The 12,808-nt window shown below is 51.8% G+C and overlaps 1 protein-coding gene across 4 annotated transcripts in view; it reads left to right on the top strand.

Annotated features, from left to right (window-relative positions):
- Positions 1-12,808, top strand: part of CLYBL (citramalyl-CoA lyase) — a 182,797-nt gene that overhangs the window by 27,414 nt on the left and 142,575 nt on the right. For 3 of the 4 annotated variants that reach the window (XM_076361640.1, XM_076361622.1, XM_076361614.1), the window contains exon 1: positions 1,050-1,176. The exons of the other annotated variant lie outside the window; for it this stretch is intronic. In XM_076361640.1, the coding sequence (XP_076217755.1) occupies positions 1,079-1,176 (98 nt within the window). In that variant the 5' untranslated portion in view covers positions 1,050-1,078. Of the gene's footprint in view, positions 1-1,049; positions 1,177-12,808 lie in introns of those variants that run through there. 4 annotated transcript variants of the gene reach the window in all.

The following is a 12,808-nucleotide window of genomic DNA, read 5'->3' as shown; positions in this document are numbered from 1 at the left end:
GTGTGCCTCCTGCTATCACAGAGCTGCAACCGGATTGGGGGAAGTTCGGAGAAGATTCCCGTCGCCGTGGGCAGAGGCATACATCCTCTGGTAGCAATCCTACTTGGCGGAGCAGCAAACGAAGCCGGGGGCAGCTCTGATGATCATCATCCCATCCCAGGGGGCTGCCCGAGCCACGCGACTGGTCCTGGTGTCCTGTAAGGGACAGCTGGTGTGGCACCTCGGCTGCCCTATGCCCCGTGCCCACAGAGGCTGCTGAGCTGCGCTGCCCACCAGCCCTGCTTCTCAGGAGGGGGGCCCAACGCTTGCTCACCCCTCGACATTTCCATCTCGCATGGAATCTCTCTGCAACAGGTGAAATCATGGCGCTGCCACCACTTTCCACAGGGCAGAGGTTTTACCCAGCCTGTTGTAGGCACCAAGCAGCCCAGCTGCCTGCACCGACACCGGGGCTCAGGCGACCCTCCGCCAGCGCAAGTCAGGAGGTGGCACGTGCGTCGTGTGGGCAAAGCCACACGCCTGGGCGATGCCAGCTGTGGCTTCTCCTGCCGGCGTGGAGCCAGTTGGGCTGAGCAGGGAGGGGCCGTGACGGCCATCGCCTACTCCAGTGACCTCCCTGCTGGCAGCTGTGAAGCCAGTCCCCCTTCTGGCTCGTGTATGCACCCCACACCTGGAGAAGTGTGAAATAGGACATGGCAGCGCTATAAACACCTGCACAGCTGCGCAGGGGTGAGAGGTGGCCGGCAGCTGCTTCTCCTGGCTCCTGCTGCTCCAGCTCCTCAGTGGCGGCGGGCTCACTCCTGGCAGGGCACGTACCCTATCCTGCACCCCGCCTGCACCTTCAGGGTTGTCTTCTTACAACTCGCGTCCCACTGGTTGTTTTCTGGGCTGAGAAATGGGGGTGGCCGCAGTGGTCTGCTAGGGGACATGCCGAGTGGGTTTGGCCCTTCGCCCCGTTGGTGACAGCACCCGGTCTGGCTGCCTTGTCTCTCCAGTGCTGGCAGCCGGCCCTGGCACTGCTTTGCTTTCTTCCTCCGTGAAGTGGCTCTCTCGAGCAGCTGTTCTTGCCAGGGGGAATATGTTGTCCGTCTGTCCGTCCATCCGTGTATGTAGACAACTGGTGAGCGGGGCGATTGTAGAACAAGGTTTCCCACCTGGATCTGTCCCATTCCCCCGGTGAGCGCAGGGGCAATCGGGGTGGCGTTTCGATGGGTGTCACAGCTGCGGGGTCTGAGCCCCCCGTGTCGCCGTGGGGTGCGGGCCGGGGGAAGGAGGAGGAGAGCCTGGGGGTCTCTGTGGGGGGACAGGCGCGGTCCGGTGCCCCTCCGGCCGGGGGCAAGCGGCCCGGCGGTGTACGCAGGGGAGGTAAAACCATGACGTCCCGCCGCTCCCACGGGCCTCCCGCGCGGGCCCGGGCCTCCTCGCGTAGAGCCCCACGAAGGCAGAGGGCGCTGCGCCGGCTCCCGTCAGCCAGTCGCCTCCTCTCCCCAAACCCGACGTGCCCCCGCCGGCTCCCGCCAGCCCGGAGGGGGAAACCCGGCCGGCGGCAGGAGCGCGAACCTCCAAAGCCCCGCGCGGCCGCGGCCTACCCGGGCCCGGCCCGGCCCGGCTCCCGCCGTCCCCCCCCCGGGGCGCGGAGCGGGCAGGGCCGCCCCCGCTAGATGGCAGTGCTGCCCCGGCGGAGCGGAGCGGCGCGGGGCGGCGGGCGGGGCTAAGAAGGGGCGGGGCGGGGGTGCCGGCTGGGTGGCCCGGGGGGCGCGGGGGGCAGCGCGAGCGCCCGCCTCCCCCCCCCCCCCCCCCCCCCTCCCCGCGCCGGGGTGGCGCCGCGCACCTGCGGCCGCGGCGGGCAGCGGCGTGGCGGCTGCGGCGGCGGGGTGCCCTGCCCTCAGGGGACACCGGCCTGCCCCCGCCTCTGCGGCCGCAGAGCTCTCCGGGGGGCCCGCCGGCGCTGCCCGGCGCTCCGCTCAGCCCGCGGGAGCCGCCCCCGTCCCCGGGCGCGGCCCTGCGCGGCGCGGCCCGTTGCCGTTATACTACCCAGGGCAGGCAAATACGTACAGACGTACCGTGGCGCGCGCGCGTGTGTATACGTTGTATTATCCTCCGGAATATACGAGTGCACGGTTAATTTCGTCTTCGATCCCGGAAGCTTCTTCCATCGCTTTAATGCTATTTTCCGGGGCATAACTGCCACAAATAACTTCACTTCTCATAGAGCCTTTATTGATGAAGCGTTGCCAGCTAGGCACATAAACAGCAGCAGCCCAGCACCTCCATCGAGACAGCCGCGCTTCCACGGCCAGGGAGGCAAACGCTAACACCGAGGCTGCTCCCGGCCTGCTTGATGGAGAAGCAGAGGCAAAACGCCCAGTGATGCCGTCTAAAAGCCGCAGGCCTAAATCTCTCGTGCTGTAAACTGAAACGCTGCCATTCGACCCAAAGGAGTTACACCAGTTTATTACAGCGTAGAACTAGGCTGGAGGGCTTTAAATGTGACCGTAGTCACATAATATTCAGGAAGTTCCTAATTTTCTGTTGGAGAGGAAAGAAGGAACGAGCCCGCCTCACCCCTCATCTCGGTGCGGTGACGGCTGGTTGTCTGAGGCAGCCCTGCTCCTGCTGCTTGGTGAGATGTTCAGAGCCTACGTGCAAGAGTGATTCATCCCCGCGCTTCTTAGTTGAGATAACAGCATCGCAAACCCGGCTGTTAAGGTTAACCTGTGCACTGCATAAGGACAACAGATGGGAATTCTGGTTTAGAGCCACTGCAAAAAAATAAAAACATGTTCCAAAGGGAAAAGGAGCTTGTATTTCTGTGTTTGAACCTTTGATCTTCGTTCACATCTGAAGGGAAGAGTAGACCTTTTGCTGAAGACACATGGTTTTGCATCTGTGAAAACACAGCTGCATAGAGCAAAACAAAACTGGTGCAAAACACAATGGTTCTGCTGTGTCAGTTTAGCTGTTGGCGTTAAAATGCTTTAGAAATAGAGGTTTTCTTGAAGAACCTTTCAGAAAGTCTCTGTCTTTACACTATTGTTTGTTGAGGTTTTACTCTGTGGATTTCAAAGTTCGTCGGTGACCAAGAGACAGCTGCTACCTAAATATTTAAAGCGAACTCGTGGGAAAGTCTGGCATTCCCTCGACAATCCTATTTTAACAGTTTTCTAAAAAAATATAAATGAAAGCATCGAAATTTACAGGAAAATCCACGCTGGCAAAATAACCTTGATTCAGAGAAAAAATAATCCATGTATCATTAATGCTGTAATTCTTAATGGCGTACGTGCAATATACAGCTATTTCATAGCAAAATACAGCCTTTCCGGAGTTGCCCCAACGCATTCCCCGAAAATAAAGGGATGTCGCCCGGCGTCCCGGTCACATCTGAGCGTGATGGCAAAGCTGCCCTCCGATGCCTGCCTGTTGTCTCCTGCCTCCCCGCATTTGCAGCGACACATGGCCGTCCCAGCAGCGTCCCCAGCAGCCCCGCTGCCTCGCTGGGTAGCCCAGCGCCTACCTATCGTGTCCCCCCCAGCACTGCCACTCGCGCACTTGTGTCAGGAGCCTGGCAGTGGTATTCGTTTTCCGCTGTAAATCCCTACTCGCTCTAGTTGGTTTATTACGAAAGACAAAGAGAGGTGCTAGAAATGAGGAAGGCTACATGTGCAAATGCAAAATTATTTCTTTAAATGGAAAGAAATACTCTCTTATTTCTTAACCACCTGATTCCTTTTGGGGCAGGGAGGGCATCTGGCTCTGTTTTTTAATTCCTGACATCGGCACAACAGTGCTTCGCTCTTAAAATTTGTCCGTCCTGGAGCCTTACAATAAATTTTCAAATGTGTTTGGGTCCCCAAGGATGCAGCTGGCACTTAATGGGATTTTCAAAAGAGCGTAAGCAGGTTAGACATCCTGCCATCCATTGAAATCGGTGGGATTTAGGTACCTATCTTGCTCAGTTGCTTTTGAAAATCCTGCCAGGTGCCTGTCTGCATCTTCAGTTGCCCTGGAAAATCTGGTCCCCTCTATCCCCGTGACCGCCCCCCCCCCCCCCCCCCCGCTCCCATCAGTATTTGTCTCCCGTCTCTGTCTCCCGTCTCTGTCTCCCGCACTCTGGCCTGTATTGATGCCGGAGCCTCCTCCTTTGTAGTTCCTAACACCAGGGACATCCCTCTCCTTTCTCTCCACCAAGCTGGCTCTTCAGCTGGTTAAAGGCTCAGTTGAGCAGCTATGAGCATGCCCATATTTTTCAAATTAGTTTCTCTCTCCTCCTAATGATTTTTAATTCTTTCTTGGTGTTGTTTTGACTGTGTAAAGCATTTGGGGATAAAAGACTCTGTGCAAACGGGTGTGAACGCGAGGGGAGCGCCGTGTTATGTCTCTCTGTTAGGTTTTATGTGTCTCCAGGCTGAACGCAAGGAGATGGGGAATTAATTTCCCGATCAGCCTGTCTCTCCCCGTCTCCTGGAACGGCAAAGTGATCAATGGGGTTTATATTTAAAGTCGAGAAAATTAATATTTTAATTTCTGGCTCGACCGGGGATAGAGGTGACTCGCTGGGCCTCCCCGTGCAAGCAGTTCCCCATCTGTAAAATGGATCCCCGGGTCTCCGTTTGCATGGGTTCAGAGCACGGGTAATTAATTAGTGTTTGTGCAGCCCTTTGAAAATCCTTAGACAGAAGGTGCTAGAAGGTGCTGCAGGTTGGCCTGGGGCTGAAGAGGCTCACCCGGGAGCCCGGCCGCCCTCGGAGCCCCACGGGGCGAGGACGCGAGCTGCGGACACAAAGAGCTGCTGGCCAATTCCTTTGCCAGAGATATTTTCCATTTTCTTCAGGGCAAAACAAATTGGAAAGGGAGTTATCGGTGCGCACGCCTCCCCTCGCCGCGCGTTACCTCCTCCTTTTCCCAGGAATAACAACAGCTTCATTAGCAAGCTGACAAAAAAAAAAAAAAAAAAAAAGAACGAGAGTATTGAAATATTAATAATAATAATAGTCCGGGTAACGGAGAGACGACAACTCTCGTCTCTGCCTCATGCAGAAAGTTTCCTCTTTGAAGTGGTTGCTTCCCTCCTCGCCCCGCCGGGAGGGAAGGGGGAACAATTGTCGAGATCTAAAGCCAGCCAGGAATGCTGAGCTGATGGCTTTCCTGCCTGCCCCCTGCCTGCCCCCCGCCCGCACCCCTGCCTGCCCGTATCCCTGCCTGCCCCTACCTGCCCCCACACCCCTGCCTGCCGCCTGCCTGCTCCCTGCCCGCACCCTTGCACACGTTCCTCCCCGCCCCCGCCTGCACCCCGCCTGCCCCTGCCCGCATCCCCGCCTGCCCCCGTCCACATCTCTGCCTGCCCCTTCCCCACCCCCTGCGAGCCGGCTGCCCGCGCCCCTGCCAGCCCCTGCCCGAGCCCCTGCCAGCCCCCACCCACGTCCCTGCCTGCCGCTGCCCGCATCCCTGCCGGCACCCCTCGCCCCCCCTTGCCTGCATCGCTGCCCGCTTCCCTGCCTGCCCCCTTGCCTGCCCTGCCCGCGCCCCTGCCCGCACGCCCGCCCGCCCGCACCCCTGCCCGGCCGCAGGCCCTGCCCGTCGGGGTGGGGGGGTTCGGGCGGCCCGCCCGGGGCTGCGTTTTGCGGCGGGGCCGGTGGGTGTCACTAGAGCCCCTGCTTTCCCCGCCCGGCGGCGGCGCGGGGCGCTGCGGGCTCGGCCGCCCCTCGCGTGGCGTGGGCCCCGGCGCCCCGAGGGGGTGGGGGGGTGTGGGGGGGTGTTACCCTCGAGGGGCAAGGACCCCCACCCCACGTAGTGTCCAAAAAAGAGACGTTTCCATACAGACGCATCGAGCCCGGGAGAGGGTTTTAGAGGGTTGGGTGGTTCGGGTTTTTTTTTACCGAGGGGGTTGTCGAGTTTTTTCCCCGCGTGGGGAGGATATCCCCCCCTTTTCCTGAGCGTGGCGGGCGCCCTCCGACTTGGGCTGCAAAACCGGCTGCTTGGAAAGGGCGCGATTCCCGTCACGCTCCTTTAGCAACTATAGAAATGCCACCGGTAACAGTGAAAAAGGGATTTTTTTTTCTCCCTGGAAAGTGCGGGTGTGTAGGTGTGCAGGTGTGCAGGTGCGCAGGTGTGCAGGTGTCTGCCTACCATCGGCAGCGAGGGCAAGAAATATTTATATTTGGCTGCGGATCATCAATGAACATGAGCGAGAGAACTCCTTGCCTGGCTTTGACCGGCGAGTGAGAAGGCTATAAATGGGTATTTGTTCTTTTAAAAAATACACATTTGAACCTTTTTTTCCCCGGGAAGTTTCTTGCATATCTCACGGGTAGTTTCTTCCCCTTCCATGATTATTTTCCTGGAGGATTATGATTTCTCCCTCTCCTTTTCCTCAAGAAAAAAAAAAAATACCAACCAAAGATAAATACTTTTAAACATCTCCCAGTGTTATGGGCTATCCACATTTTGCAATGTAGTCCCAGTAATTTGCAACTTTTGAAAGCCGGGCATTGTTTCTCTCAACTTATTGAAATGCACAGATATGTTAAATGGGGGGGGGGGGGGAACCCAACCCCAATGACTTCTGTTTCGCTGCATATGCAAAGAGAGGGCAGCTTGACTCTTCCCTCGGCGTTTGTTAGTCACATCCTCTTGGCCATTGTTTTGCTATTTGTGCTGGGAATCCAATTTATTTAATGGTAAAGAGCCAGGGGTCGGTTTGGGTTTTTTCATTCCGCTCATTCTGAGCTGATCTGAGAGAGCAGAAAAAATATTACCCATGCCAAGGGGCAGCTCCCAAAAAGAGCTCCAGTCGCCTTGCGGGAGGGATGAGGATCTCCCAAGTGACCAGATACAAAATATACAGCGCTATTACACTTTCTAAGTCATTTTTGGTTGTACATTTAATTTTTGAAGATCTTAAAACCCATCCGGTGGATAGATGGAGAAAACTTGCCCGTTATTTCAGACACTGGGCTGTACGTACAGTACTTCACTCCTTTTTGTAAGCCTTAGGAGGTAGTCCCCCGGCTGCTGTACGTTGCCTATTTCTTGAAAATCCTATCCCAAGTCCCCCAGAAAAGCTGTTTATAGCAACAGGCCTATTTCCAATGTCAAGGGGGGGGGGGTCGTTTTCAAATTAGAAGATTTATTTTTTTTTAGGGAAACAGAAACAAATAGGCTCCTTGTGAGAAAGGTGTGAGCTGCCTAAATTGAGAAACCGTCCCGCCGTTGAAAGCTCCCAAGTCCCAAAATGATTTTATTAAAAAGGACATCGAGGACCAAATTTCTGACGTTGTTATGGCAACAGAAATAGTTGGGTGGCAACGTGGGTATCCAGAACGTCAAGCTTGTAAGAAACCAGCAAAATAAGCACCGTGTTGTATTTGGAAAAACAAATTGAACGGTGGTGGCCAAGTCTTGTTTCATTCAGCTCAGTCCCCGTTTTCATCTGTCCAGCCATGCTGACGGTGCCTTAACGAAGGTGCCAGCAAGGCATTGCAATATTTATTGCCCTTAAATGCGACCTGAGATTTCAGTTTGTTATTTTTGCCGTTGACATACTGGAAGAAGGATGTTTCCTTATGTTTTATTTACTCCCTTTTCAGTGCCTCCAACTTTTTTTTTTTTTGCTGCCTTTCTTTAGCGACACGTGCTCCAGTCCCTTTTTGTCCCTGCACTCCCTACCTCGCCCGCCGCAGGACCGTCGGCAATCCCCCTGTAAAAACAGCCAAATGCGCTCCTCTTAAACCTCTGCGATATTAAAATTTCACCGCCGCTTTCATTTCGCTCTAGTTGAGGGAGCCCTGAAACCGCAGCCCCATCTCCCCTAGTTTAGAAAGAGCCAAAGTATTTGGGAAGCTCGCGGGTCCCTACTGTAACACGCTTCAGGGACCTTTTGTACAGCAGCTGAGCGGGATGAATTTGCCAAGTTTCAAATTTCAGGGGCAGGCAAGACATTTGTAAGTCGGTGTTTTTGTTATTCTGGAAAAGTTCTTTGATTTGCAGGCTTTTTTTTTTTTTTTAACCTTTAATAAAAAGGAGATGGAGTGTGACATTAAGCAATTTTACAGCATTAGCAGCTTTGGGCTGTAAACAAAGACAAACGAATCCCGCTTACTTTCAGTCTCAGAAGTTTGCTGTCAGTTGGTCCTAAACTGGGGACTCGATCCTACGGGACGTTATTCAAGCAAAACACGGCTTGAAGTCTCGGAGAGTTGTGCCTGAGTAAGTACCCTGGAATCAGCCCCTCTGCCTGCCGAAAAAGAGAAGTGCTGGTTATCTCCTTTTAAAGATCTTTTCTGCAGTCACACACTTCATCGTAACGCTTTTGATTTGCTTTGAGATTGCCTTGCGTTCTTGATGCAAAAGCTGGAGAGAATAAGGAAAGTCAATGTTTTTTGAGTAAGGCTGCTTTTTTTCTTTGTTAGATTTTTTTTTTACTAAAAAAAAGGGTCCTCCTCCAAATAAAACAAACCAAAAAACCTTCTATCGAAGCATCTGATTTTAATTTGATGTGATTTTTGTTTCGAGGTTCCTGAAAAAATTAAAACATATTCCCCCAACGTTTCGAGCTTCAATTTTCAGCATTTTACAATGTAAGATTACTTGACATTATTTAATTGGACATGAGGGTGTAATACAGGAATTTCCGTTATGTGATGGATTAATTGTTTTCCTAATACTTTAAAGGCTGAGATCCAAACATTTTTCCATTCTATTGCAAAATTAACTGCAATAAATCTGTCAGACCCAATTATTCATTTAAAACATTCCACACTGATTAAATCTGCACATTTGCCTGCATGCGAGTGCGAGCGAGCGAGGGAGAGGAGGTGTGCGCGGAGGGGGGAGTCCAGGTTTACTCCCTCTCCTCCTCAAAACGGCGGCGGTGTTAGAAACGAGTCCTTTAAATTTAACCTGGAAAATGTGATTAGCTGAATGGTCTAACGAGAGGATGAAGCATAAGTGGACGCACGTCCCTGAGCCTCCCTGCCGTCCCTCCTCCTCGCTGCCAGGTCCGGACAGGCAGAAGCGTCACGTTTGGACGTTTGGTGCTATTTGAAAAGATCATATTTTACTTCTGGCGAGGGTTTTTTTTGTGAGGGTTTTTTTTTGTTTTCTCTTTAGTTTGTTGATGTTTTCAAAGTCTCTAAACAAAGTCAGATGTGTTAACAGTCTTATTAACAATGTTAAAATGGAATTAACAGCTTGTGGATACCTCTGGAGTACAATAGCATGTCAGCCTACCCTGCCCCCTTATAAATCGCGTCCCGCTGTCTTTCTTTTGTTTCGTGCCCAATCAGCAAACTAAAGTTTTGTTGAGGCAGAAGGGCAGTTCAAGTGTTCCTGCTCCGGCGGAAGGAGGAGCGGCGGCGGGGTTTCTCTTCGGCCCCGGCGAGGCCCCCGCGCGAGCGGGGAGAGGGACCGACCCCCAAACCTGCAGGCAGGGCTTTGCTGACCCGCCTGCCTCCCTGACCTCTGCCGTGCTGTTTTGTCAGTTTAAAAGGCTTTGCCGAGGTTGTAGTTTACTTTTATGGGCCTTTCAGCGCGGCTACAAAAGCTTTTGTTTATTTAAGATGTAGCGCGGTTCAGATTTCTATTAATCTTCATATAACTTCGGTGGCTTCACCGCTTCCGTAAAGGTTCGTTGCCGAAACGGTGCTGCGCCTGGTCTTAGGCAGCCAACATCAGCTGGGTAATTACCGCGAGTTTGGGGTGTTTCAGAAATTATTTGCCTCTGAGAGTGGAAATTAGCACCAACACATGCCGTTGTTTAACACAATTTCACCATACTTTGGGTTCTGCACTAAGGAAAAACTTTTATTTTACCTTTTACTCTCTTAAGTTTACTTCTTGCCGTCGATCTCTTTAGAAACATCACCCAGCCGATTTCAGTGCTAAATGTATAATGAACATTTAATGAGATCTAATTTTTTTCATGTGGCTAGAATCACCCCGGGTTAATTTGCGTAGAAAATTTATGTAAAACGAGAGGCATTCCCCATACGGAAAACGCGTATATGTTTTGCTTTATGGTTATTATATTTTTACTCCTTTCATCTAACAGTCTCCAAGTATTTACAATTCCTTGTAGAAGTGCACAGCAGTACAAGGCAGACACGCATTTCAAGCCCTTTTATAGGTCAAAACCTGCAAGACACAGGCAGGTTGCAGTTTGCCCAAGGACTGCAAAACAGTTGCAAGCCCAAAATAGAGAAAGCCGTCCCTTTTGTAGGGGGGCGCAGGCCCCGCGTGCTCCTGACCGGCCCCGCACGCTGCCCCAGCGCCCCCCGTCCCACCCCGCTCCGGCTCCCTGGCCCCGCAGCCGCCCGCCGGACACGGAGAGTGCCTGCTGGAGATGCGCCTGCCCAAGATGGCGCTCCAAAACGGGCAGTCTCCGTGTCCGAAGGCTGCTATCCGGAGCAATATCTGTTTTGTCTCTGGCAGCCCCACGTGCTGCGCCCTCTCTGAAATAATTCATCTGAGCTGGGCTACACTCTTGCCCCGCTTTCCTCGTGCTCCCCGGAGTTGGCTCCCACTGTGTCCCCACGTGCATCCCACAGTCCACGGTGTTTTGCTTTTGCTTTCCGTGGGGGTAGCAGAGGGACATTTGCTTTCCAGCGTCGGAGCCGCAGCCGGACCGCCTGGCCCTGCTTCCCTCGGTCCCCTCCGATGTGTGCACATCTCTCAAACCCCAGCCTAAAACCCTGCCGGCTCTCCCTTCCCTTCGGTTTACACAGCTGTTCCGTAAGCGGAGAAGATGACACCGAATGCAATGCAAACTCGTCAGTAGCCCGTAGGCCGTTTGACTCCACTCCGGTGCACACCGAGCATGGCTCGCCCTCGCCACAACGACACAACACGAAAATGTTTACCCTTTCTGAGGGTCGTGTCCCCAAGAAGGTGTGCAGTGATGAGGATTAAGTTCAATTCATTATTTTCTTACCTAACTGGTACAAAAACTCTCTCACAGGGAAACTTGTACCAGTTTTGCACATACAAAACCCAGTATCTAGTCTTAATAATGAAAGAACCAGGGTGATAAAGACTAAATTATGGAGGGATGAAATGTGTGTTATTTATAGTATAGCTCACTTTACTGTGTTGTGAAAATACTATATTTAATACGCCATCCAATAATATTCTAGTAATTCAGCTTATTTTAAATGCTCTGTGCCTATTTTTACACTACAAAGGTTTTACATCACTTCGAAATTCTACAGATAAAAAGATATATTTTCATTTTATTTTAAAGCTTATGAAACTGATGAACAAAGAAAAATTTGTAACCAGGTGCTGGTTTATTTATAGAGAAAAAAATAAATGCCCATTTTTGGGGAGTGTATTCATTTTTATGCAACATCTGCTGAGAGAACACATCTTTTGTCTGAGTACTAGGAAATTCATAAAGAGATGTAGTGTTTGTTGAGAAAATATTTTTTGTTGATGGAAATCGTGGATTACAACACATGTCAATACTTTGCATTTGTTGTCATCTTCCAGAAATAGGGAGTCTCAAAGCGCCTCAGAGAAGCAGTCCTCCCAGGAAGGGTGCGTAGGGATGCCGAGGCGAGCTCTGCCAGTCGCCCTCCGCACCCCGGTGCTGCGCTCACCATCGGCAATCCCCATCACCTGGGATGTAGCCTGCCCGTCAATTACATATACAGTGCTTCTGTTATTATTCCTGTAAATCTCGTTTATTTTAGTAGCAGATTGATGGCAACGGAGGAGCCCGTGCGCAGTGTCTGAGGAGCGTGGAGTAGCAGGGCAGTCCTCGCCAGCTTACCTTTACGGGGCCCCAGAGCCCAACCATCAGAGGTGCTGAGACCTTCCCAGCAGAGCGGCTTCGGCAGAGCGGCGGCTGCCTGCCGCTTGCCAGCTTCAGGCCCTGACGTGGTTTTGTTTTACAGAGGCTTGGTCTCGTGTGCTTGTTTTCCAGATTCCTTGACCTACGCTTTCATTTCTGTGATTACGCAGAGTTCATGTTCCTGCTAGACATCTACTGAAAAGATTTAAGAATAATCTCATTTTCCCCTTTTTATTTCTATTCTTTATAATTTGTAGCAAATTCCTATAAAAGATCTATATTTCGTGGAAAATAGTGCAGTCTGTTTACTTTTAACGTCTGGCAGTTTTGTATATGGAGCTATGTGGAAGTTCGTTGTACGTATCGTCTTCTTGGTGAGTTCTCGGTAATGCCCACAGGAGTTGCATGAGTTTTCCGAAAGGAGAGCCCCACAAACTACACAACAAATTAAAAAAAGGGAAAGAATAAGCAAGCTTAGTGCCACTGATTTAAAAGCAGTTTTAAGTGAGAGAATATATTACGTATTTGCTCATCCATTTGGGTCCAAATAATTCTCCTACAAAAATGTACATTGGACCATCAGCGGAAATTGAAGCATAAGAGCAGAACCAAAGGGTTATTACGTTATGAATCCAGAAAAATGTACCCACATATTCCATATTACAAATGCAAAGAGATCTGTTGAAAGTAAAATCAAGATACTGCAAAAAATCTTTCTGGGATTAGGCCTTGATACAAATGCCTCTGTTTGAAAGAAGCAGTATGATACTGTCTTTTATTTAAGTCTGACACTAGTAACTTGTACTTTTTGGACATATTTCCTGCTGATATGTCTGAGGAGCTTCTTCCAGCTGTTGGAGGTAGGTAGGATGGGAAGGAGGACTCAGTTTTAGTGAAGAGTGGCTGTGCGAGAGAGGCGGTGGTCACTCGTTGGCTGAAGCAGAGGAAGGGGCAGATTCAGACCCCTTGGAGAAGCCCCTTCCCCAAGACCTCGGAAGAGGCCTGCGGATGCCCATG

The sequence above is a fragment of the Aptenodytes patagonicus genome, chromosome 1, assembly GCF_965638725.1.
Source record: "Aptenodytes patagonicus chromosome 1, bAptPat1.pri.cur, whole genome shotgun sequence".
Classification (NCBI taxonomy): domain Eukaryota; kingdom Metazoa; phylum Chordata; class Aves; order Sphenisciformes; family Spheniscidae; genus Aptenodytes; species Aptenodytes patagonicus.
The sequence above is the reverse complement of the archived record's forward strand: the minus strand, read 5'-3'. Positions and strand labels throughout refer to the sequence as shown.